The sequence below is a fragment of the Cygnus atratus genome, chromosome 1 (assembly GCF_013377495.2).
Source record: "Cygnus atratus isolate AKBS03 ecotype Queensland, Australia chromosome 1, CAtr_DNAZoo_HiC_assembly, whole genome shotgun sequence".
Lineage (NCBI taxonomy): Eukaryota > Metazoa > Chordata > Aves > Anseriformes > Anatidae > Cygnus > Cygnus atratus.
The window spans coordinates 101,758,866-101,768,301 of NC_066362.1; the positions used below are offsets into that span (position 1 = coordinate 101,758,866).

General features: G+C 38.9%; 1 protein-coding gene across 1 annotated transcript in view; it reads right to left on the bottom strand.

The window, feature by feature from the left end:
* Nucleotides 1-8,157, bottom strand: part of CRACR2A (calcium release activated channel regulator 2A) — a 55,897-nt gene extending 47,740 nt beyond the window's left edge. The window contains 2 exon segments of the mRNA XM_035545673.2: nucleotides 1,090-1,327; nucleotides 7,974-8,157. Coding sequence (XP_035401566.1) covers nucleotides 1,090-1,257 — 168 coding nt within the window. The 5' untranslated portion in view covers nucleotides 1,258-1,327; nucleotides 7,974-8,157.
* Between the last annotated feature and the right edge of the window lie 1,279 nt (nucleotides 8,158-9,436).

The following is a 9,436-nucleotide window of genomic DNA, read 5'->3' on the forward strand; positions in this document are numbered from 1 at the left end:
TATTGGAAAACCCTATAGCATAGCAAGCATCTGCACTCTTATCTTGCTCAGCTTCACAGAATTAGCCCAAGTCTTCACAAAATTCAGCAACACAACTGGACAGAAATTTATTGACAGGTACTATTGAGCAGTCTACTGTGAGGTTTTTGCTTTTTCAACACAGGCAGTTAAAAGTCTCTCGCTTGCATATACTCAGACATGTTTTTGTTTCTGAGAATATGGAAAGCTTCTTTACCTCATTTCAGATACTTCAGTTCGTTGTAGTTTGTAGTGAATTTATTTTGCTACCGCTCCTCATTTCTATTTCATCTATTAGTACTAATGTAAAAATGGATTACCACAATGAAATTATGCTTTGCATGTCATGCATGAGTACATTCCTGCTTTTTACCATATTTTTTTCATTGTTTCTACCTTCTCTGCTTTCAAGTCTTTTTTTCAAGTCTTCTTATCATTTTTGCAGTGTGTTTTAAAAAGATTTTGTTGTGTGGTTGCTTCTTTTCAACAACAACTTTAGAAAATCTGCATTTGGCCCATCAAATTCTACGATTATTTTAAGAACAACTTGATTAGTTTATTTTGAACACTGAATAATGCTAAAATGCTGTTTCTCTACATTTCCTGCATGTATATGTGATTCAACTGAGAGTTTCACTTGTCTGAAATGTGAAACCAAAGTGAAAGACCCTGTTTACAGAATTTGGCTGAAAACAAACAACAACAACAACAAACAGAAAGGTAAAATTAGTGGACAGAATATATTGTTGATATGGGGGCAAACTGCAAAGCAATGAATTTGCTGGATTTTCAACTTTCCCAAGAATGGCATTCCTGAGACAAACTGCACTTACTTCAGCTTTCCATTTATTTGTTGCTTTTTCTGTGGAAACAATTGCAAGGATTATCATAGAACCATAGAATCACAGAACAGCACGTAAGACTTCGAAGAGATTACTTTAAATCCTATGCATCTCTTTAACTTATCAGGAGGGTATCACATTTTCTAACTCTAAATTAATTGGTCTCAACTCATTAAAGGCATTGGGAGTTTCTCTCATTGTATATTCCACATAGCCAATTTAGTTTTACCTGCATGTCTTGGCAAGTGATGAAGCCTTTGCCTTCCACATCACAAATCTGAAAGAACTCATGTGCTTTTCCCAGCACAGTTGGTCCTGGGTCCTCTTCTCCAGTCCTGCTCTTCTCTGCATCTCCTGAGGGCAGAGGACTGGCACAGTCTCCTTGCATTCTGTCCATTGTCAGAATCTTGTCACTGAATATTTTGGGATGCTGCTATCCCATTTACTTACAAATTCTGGTCTGAACTCTGTGCATGGAAGATAAGAAAAAGAGCAAATTAGACTCTCTTAATTATACTTTCAACAATCTCTTAGCAACCATCTCTTTAATTAGGCACAAAATCTTAGAAGAAGAAATAGCTTTTTGAAAATGCATGTCTGCACTAAGGCTGCACTAAGCATACTGCAAACGGGATGGTGAATGAGGTGGGGACAGTCTGAGTGAAGGACAAGACAAAAAGTATCCTAGTTCTGAAAAGGAATCTCAAAGCAAAATCAGACAGTTTAATAAGAAATACAGACAATCAATTAAGTGGAACAAAAAGAAAACACAAGAAAAACATATTAAAAAATATTTAAAGTTACTACAGTTATTCAATTGGTATGCTTGTGACTGATCATCTTAACACCACATTATCACAATTTGTATCCAGTGCTTTGGAGTACAGTATGTGCACATGATAGCTAATGAATGAAAAATGATTGACGACTGATGGAATCTGATGGATCATTTGTTTTAACTTATATTTTAAATCACTAAAATTAAGAGAAAGGTAATGTATTATGGAATTCTGAAACATAACTTAGGTGTTTGACTTTCACCTGTGAAACATATAATTGCTAGTGAGCTTGGTGGAAAGACTTCATAAATTAAACACATTCCAGAGTCTCTGTGAAAATTTGTTAGTTCCTCTTCATGAAAATACTTGTGTTTAACTCATGTTTGGGTATAATTTTATCTTAAATTCATTCTGGGAATTCTGATGGAAATATTTTTCGTCTCCAAACTTATTCTAAATTGTACAACATGCAGTATCAATACAAAAGGAGCAGGCTTTTCCAAACTTCAAACTAGGTTCAAAGGCACTTTTGAATATCCATCTTTTTCCATGGCTCACCTTATGTTTGGTAAGACTCTCTGTATGACCCTAACCCGTTATCATGTGGGTAAATCAAGCTTATAAAAAGTCTCCTTCGCTGGAGTACTGTGTAATTGTGACAGCCTAAGAATGTATACAGTTACCAATGCTCAGATGACATGCAGCAACTTGACTTTATATCTGTATCTTGGATTTGTCTTTCTATTTTTCTAAATAGGTCTATCTAAAGTAGCCACAAATTTGTCTGATGATTTTTAAGAGAGAAATATATTTTGAGAAGCTTTTCATATGAAGGAACAAAGCCTGACTGGCACAATCTGAAATAACTCCAACAGAGGCCAGTGAGAATTATTTGAATCTGAAATGTATGTCTGTAGTCTCCAGACTGCAGGCCTGGGCATTGCATGGATGTGGAGGTAGAACCTAAGAAAAATAGAACTTTTGCTTTTCTACTCTGTTTATTAGGTAGAAAAGGCTCTGATCACACAGAGTAGGTCATCCAGAGTCTACTCAATTCTGTGCTTGAGTTCTAACAGGCAGTGCTTTATCCATCTTTAAACATACCATCTTTCAAGACATTCTTAGATGTACAGTTCCTCACACCTGTGGCTTGCAACAGCTTTCCATTAAATTCTGTCCCTTTTCGAAGTGATTTATCTATATTGGCTATGGACCAGGCTACTGGACTTTGCATGCTGCAGGTAAGTACAAAAAGCACTGTAAACCAACCTTGGACTTCCATCCATTTTCGGATTTTGATGAGCAAATCACTCTCACACTCTAACTCCATTTGGCAAAAATCTGCAAACCTTTGATACCGAGTCAAAAGAACATATAGTTGACTAATTAGTCAGCCTTATCTGTAAGACCATACAGAATTGTATCTCAAGTGGGGGCAAGATAACCTGGGCCTGAAAGATGTGCCTGTAAAAAAACAGGTGAGGAATCATGGTGTGCACATGTCTTTTGACATGTAAATCACTTAGTTTAGTATGCATGTCTAAGTTGGAACAACAAAACAAGAAAGAACAAGATGGTCTGAGCATATGCAACAACTGGGTTCAAGCAGCAAACATAGTGAGGAAGACTACTGACAACCACCACAGACCCGCCGGAAGACCACAATCAAATGTGGTCAAACAAATGTGCATGTGTCAGAAACATTTACATATTTTAACGAATTACGGGAAATAGTATGAATATGTTGATTATTTCTATGAAATATGATGAATATGTATGTTTTGACTGCATATAACCCCTGTAGTTTGGACGGTTCGGCACGCACACTAGGTGGAGAGATCCCCTGGGTATCCGGCACCACAATTAAAGAACACCTGCTTTCTAAAACTCCTAACCGAGTATTAGAGAGTTTCTTTGACCAACTTTCATGGTATCACCTTGGTAGATCTAGCACATTCTGATTTAGCTTCAGGGCTCTTCCCAACGTCGCTGAGCACGCAGTTTTCAGAACTTTTTTCCTCATGCTCTCTTGCAACTCTGAGCATCCCAGTACTGCAGTTCAAATACTCTCCAAAGCTGAAAATGTTTTAATGACCAAAGAACTTAGCTGTCAAAATCTTTCCTAAGCAGTTATAAACTTAAGACATTTCCCAAGACAGTCCTCACATGATGGAGCAGCAGAACAAAAAAACTTCCCGAGAGCAGGCAACAGTGGGCTACATACACTACCAGCCTGTTTTAGGAAACTTCTTGTAATGGGCCTTACTTCAGTTATAATACACGACATACAAGGGTGCTTTATAAAGCACAGAGATCAGATGCTTAAACAAAGCATGCGCACAGCAGGCTGACCTACTACTCATTTCCGTAGCGTGTGAGCCCTCTGGTGGGCTCATAGCACTCTACACCCCAAAAGTCACCAAAACTTGTCATAGCGCCTGCGACGTTCCTGCAGGCCCTGGAAAATGAACAAGGTTAGTAAATGTTGTCACGGGCATTTGACTATTACACCTGCCTGGTCAGCTATATTCGTTCTCTTATTAGGAAAATTTCTAGCTTAGGAAGTGTGACCAATCACTGTGGGAATATACACTAAGGGAAAGATCACTCCCTAATTGCTCTCTCTCTTTATCCCTTTCTTGAAATTTCTAGTATTAGCCAGTCTCAAAAATACAATATAAGCTAGGTGAAGCTTTGCTCTGAGTCTACATAGCCACTCTCACAAATGTATTACATGGAAATGCCCCAGCAAGCCAGACTTACACTACGGTGGTATAACAGTGTAGATGAGATTCTCCTTTGACACTGCTTTTACACACCTAAACTTCATTTAATTCAATAAAGCTCATTCTTGGCTGAAACCAGGATATGAGGTAACCAAAATCAAGCCATCAGTTTCAACTTCTCAGTGACAGTAATATAAAATTGAGTTTAATTATATCAAAATTCACTGGAACAAGTGAAGCCCAAAAATGATCTTGACAAGATCTGTCTCAAATTTCAAGCGTACTAGATAAAATCAAATTTTTCTTTTTCAAATTTCAGCAATTTCACAAAAGACCACAACTGCAGGAACAGACCAGACTAATCATGACAGTATATGCTGCTAGTACTGTCCATTATTAGATTTTCTTAAGAAAAAGGAAAACTATCCAAATAATAGATAGCCAATTGCATATGAAAGAAGAGAAATATGAAACCAGATTTAAAAAAAAAAAAAAGTGGAATAAAAAGGCACTATGCACTGCTTGATAAAGTTATTTACACTTAGTAAACAGCTCAGATATGATTCAGAAAATATCACCATGTTTTCTAAATACTACAAAATGAAACAATACATCATGGTAGCCTCACTCTCTTGTAAGTTGCCCCACCTTTCATACACATCATAAAAAATTACATAGCAACAGTACGTAGTACAGAAAAAAAATAGAGAATGAATTAATATTCTTAACCATCAAGGCAGCTTACACAGCAAGTAGTTTTTCTTAATTCCTAAAGTGTCCTGATACTTTACAAATGCTGGTAATAACATGAAAAATTAAAACTGCAATTTACCCTATGTTACTAGATCAGCAATGCAATTGTTCCAAGGCCAGTTTTAAATAAAATAGGCAGTTCCTGTCACTCATCCATCCCCTTCAGAAACTCAATGGTTTACAAATTCAAAATTCTGTTAAGAAACCCCATGTCCATTCCTTTAGCTACAAAAAAAAAAAAAAAATTTCACCATGTAAAAACACATCATATCACAAGCTGATGAAAATGAGCATAGCTCCAAATGGTACTAACCAAGGATGTGGGCTTTACGAGATTTTTACAGGTTATTAACCATGAGGTATTTTGGGACTGGTCTTCAAAAGGTAGGTCATTGCTGGTATTTTGATCCTGATTTTTCAATCTGGTATACTGTAAATCACCAGGCTCTTGAATTGCACAGCAGTGCTGATGCACAGATTTCACAAGTCATGAGGTGTGACAACCTCATTCTCCCTAACTGTGACAGTTAAAAACTTACCAAGCTGTTTTACCTGCATTTATTTCTCTGAGTTTCTAGGTTTCAGTTAAATATTTTTTAGCATTTGTCTACAGGTAAAAACTTTTTGCCCCATCTTTTAAGTTTAGAAGACTTTTTCCAACACTCATACAAAGAAAATAAATAAATAATTATGAAATATTATATGGCTCACAATAGCAAAAAAAAATTAAAACACCAATATCATCCAGGGATACAATTTACAAGCTGATAGTTTATTGCAATCATAACTCCATACATATATATATATATATATATACACACACATACTTGCACACACCCACACCCATATATATACTTAGGACATTTATATATATATGTATTCGCTGCACAGAGCTTGACTGAGGAAAGCATCCTTCAGCTGATAGATGTAACACCCAGCCCTGCACATCTTGAAACTAATGAAAACAGTTAAATTCTACAGATTCTCTGAAATTAGATCATTTACTCACATGCCTGCATACAGATCGACTAGCCCTGCTTTAGCCTCCTTCAAAAAAAAGGTAGCAGCGCCTTTTACAGTCCCTGTGCCTAATTTTTCAGACTCTTATTTTTGAAGGAATTTCCCTGTTAAGATCTGCTTTATAAGTCACAGCCACACCCTGTCAGTTCTGCAAACATTGACACAAATGACTGCTAGTGTATGGCAAGAAAAAAATCAACCGCAACATTCAGGAAACTCTTCATATATTTTTCTTTAACCTATACCCCTTGTATTCAGGTCTGTGCTAAACACAAGAGAAACAGAATTTCTCTCTTTGGCCTTTAGCAGTACATTTCAAAACACAAATCATCAGAAAAAAAGTGTAGTAAGTTTACTTAATACCATGGTTACCATAGATTTATACAAAAAATATTCTTATGAGAGGCAACATTTATGTTCTACAGATACTGGAAGATAAAAACAACTTTCCCTACAACCAAACTATCATTTTCAAAATAACCTTTGTTATTTTGTCAGCTTCTGTAACCTGACTGACATATGAACAGGGAGATCTTCAGAACTGACTTAGTGTCAGAGTTATCTTTTAGCATTATGTTGAAATTTTTCTAAAGCTGATAAAATGTAACACCATAATTATTTTAAGCTGACATAAGCCTGCTAAAAGAAGACATTCTCTTCCCTATCACCATGCCCTGGCCTTAGAATCATTAAGGTTGGAAAAGACCTTGGTATACATTACATTTAGTCAAAATCTATTGGATTGGTATATATAAAAGTATCTTGGTAGCAGTAAATATCCTTTTTAACTACAATTTACTGTCATCACAGGCATTCAGTGTGAAGACCCTGAAGGCAGTCACCAGTCACAACTTCAATTATCTTTTGTATTTGCAGGGAAGCATACAATGAAAATCAACTAGACAGCTCTAGAAGTATGCCGGACATAAAGTGATTTTGCTGTGACACTGTTTTTCTTGCCTTAGTACATGAAGACTGTAGAAGAGCCACTACAAATAGTATCAGTTACAGCACTTTTGGGCACCACATTTATGAAATATTCTTTATGTAGAAGGAGTTACAACACCTGGCACTCCAGTACACTCAGCTGTCAATCCAATTGCAAGCGTCTCACCCCTTTTTGCCCTAGTACTGGTACCAGTATTACACAGAGATGTAAACCACAGCAAAATGAGCTAAAGCAACTTGCTCAAGTTCATGACAGCAGGCAGTGCAGTAGCAAATGAAGCATTAGAACTGCGGTTCTAATCCTGCTGCCTTCCAGCATGAGTGTTAACAAAAGGGTCAGGGGCTGCAAGTGCTGTATGCAACACTCACAGCGGCTCCAGAAACATCCCTGTGCCACCTCTGTTCCACTGTCAGCAGGGCAGCCACACACACAGGTGGAGGTGCTTCTCCCACAAGAGCTTTTCCAAGCTTCTTCCCAGTAGGTGCCTCCCACACATGTTGCAGGAGTCTATACCATCAAGGTGTGCAGCTCATAGCTCCGACAGAATGGGCAGAAATGTTGATTGGCACTTGGGGACAGGAAATGTGCTAATAACGGATATCACTTGCGGGCTGCCCTGAACCTCCTAAAACCCTGCCCAGGCCCGATAAAATTGCAAAAGCAGTGTTCTCTTGCAGACCTCCCTCACAGGAAGCAGAGCTTGCAACAGGAGGAGCACAGAGGAAGAGCAGAGCACTGTTGAGACATCAGGGAGAGAAGGGAGAAGCAGCTGCCACTTTGTGCATTTCCTCCAGCAGCATTGCTAGGGGGATGATCTGGCTCTGCATGCTCTTCTTGTCTTTCCTCTCCTGACACTTTAGGCCCAGGATACCTTCCCCCAACTCACCTCCCGCAACTTCCTGCAGGCGCCCAGGCGAAGGTGCAAAACGAGCCCTGCGCACTGACTGACGAAGTTCCACACACGCCTCAGGGTGGAAGTAAAAGTGCAGGAAGATTTAAACAACTTTCTAAACTTTGTTCAGGTACGAATAGCATAACCCGGTGACGAGCAGGCTGCGCCCCGGGGGCGGGACAGTGAGCCAGTCCGGCCTCCCTCCGCCCACAGCCGGCCCTTGCACACGCAAAGGGGGCTGGGCAGTCAGAGTACAGATCACACCTCGTCTCTGGCAGGTCTAATTCCGAACCAGCAGTAAGTCAATTTGGAGAGCCAGGGGAATTCAAATTTGCAATACCCTCCTTGATCCCTACTGCAGCTAGGACTAAGTATGTGATGGCTTGCTTTCTGGAGTAAGGCCATTGACTTGAAATCTCTGTAACCTGAATGATACAGGGCAGAAGGGTTTGGAAGGGTGCAGGACAACTCATCCAAATCAAGAACTTAAGGTGATGACTAATCTAAATGGACCAACTAGGATCTTCCAAGCTTGTGATTTCAAATTGTCCCAAGTGCAGTTACACTTGCACAGAAGATGGTAACAGGAGACAGAATTGATTTCACATTCATTTGATTCAGAAATTTCAAATAGCCCGAAGTACATTTTGAAAAATGTCGTGCTAGGGTATGTTAATGTCTACCTTTGGGAACAGGTTCTCTGAGTACCCCTCTAGAAAATAAATATACTTTGTTCTCATCACTGCAGCATGTCACAACTGTAGAAGAGTAATTTGTGCATGGTGTTCATAATGTATTTCAATTCAGCATACTTCCTAAAGCAAAAACAAAGAAACAAACAAAACAAACCCCCCCAAACAAACAAAAAATGATAATGGTGCAATTCATACCATTGTGTTTGACCCCAGAATGGATAGCTTCTTGAGATGAGAAATAATTATAAAAAAAAAAAATCAAAGGGACAGCTGAAATAGAAATACAGTAGGAGGTGGTATAAAGACCACAGGATCATAGAATCAATTTGGTCAGAAAAAGCCTTTAAGATCATGAAATACAACCATCCACCTAATGCTACAAGTCCACCACTTAACTGTGTCCCTAAGCATCACATCCACACATCTCTTTAATACCTCCAGGGATGGCAACTCCACCATGACACTGGGCAGCCCATTCCAATGCCCAGCCACCCTTTCTGTGAAGAAAGGCCTGATAGCCTTTCTGATAGCCAATCTAAAAATAATCTTTTCTGATAGCCAATCTAAACCTCCGCTGGTACAACTTGAGGGATGTCACTTGTCACCTGAGAAGAGAGACCGACACCCTCCTCACTGCAACCTCCTTTCAGGTAGTTGTAGAGAGCAATAAGGTCTCTCCTGAGCCTCCTCTTCTCCAGACTAAACAACCCCAGTTCCCTCAGCCACTCCTCATAGGACTTGTGTTCCAGACCCTTCACCAGC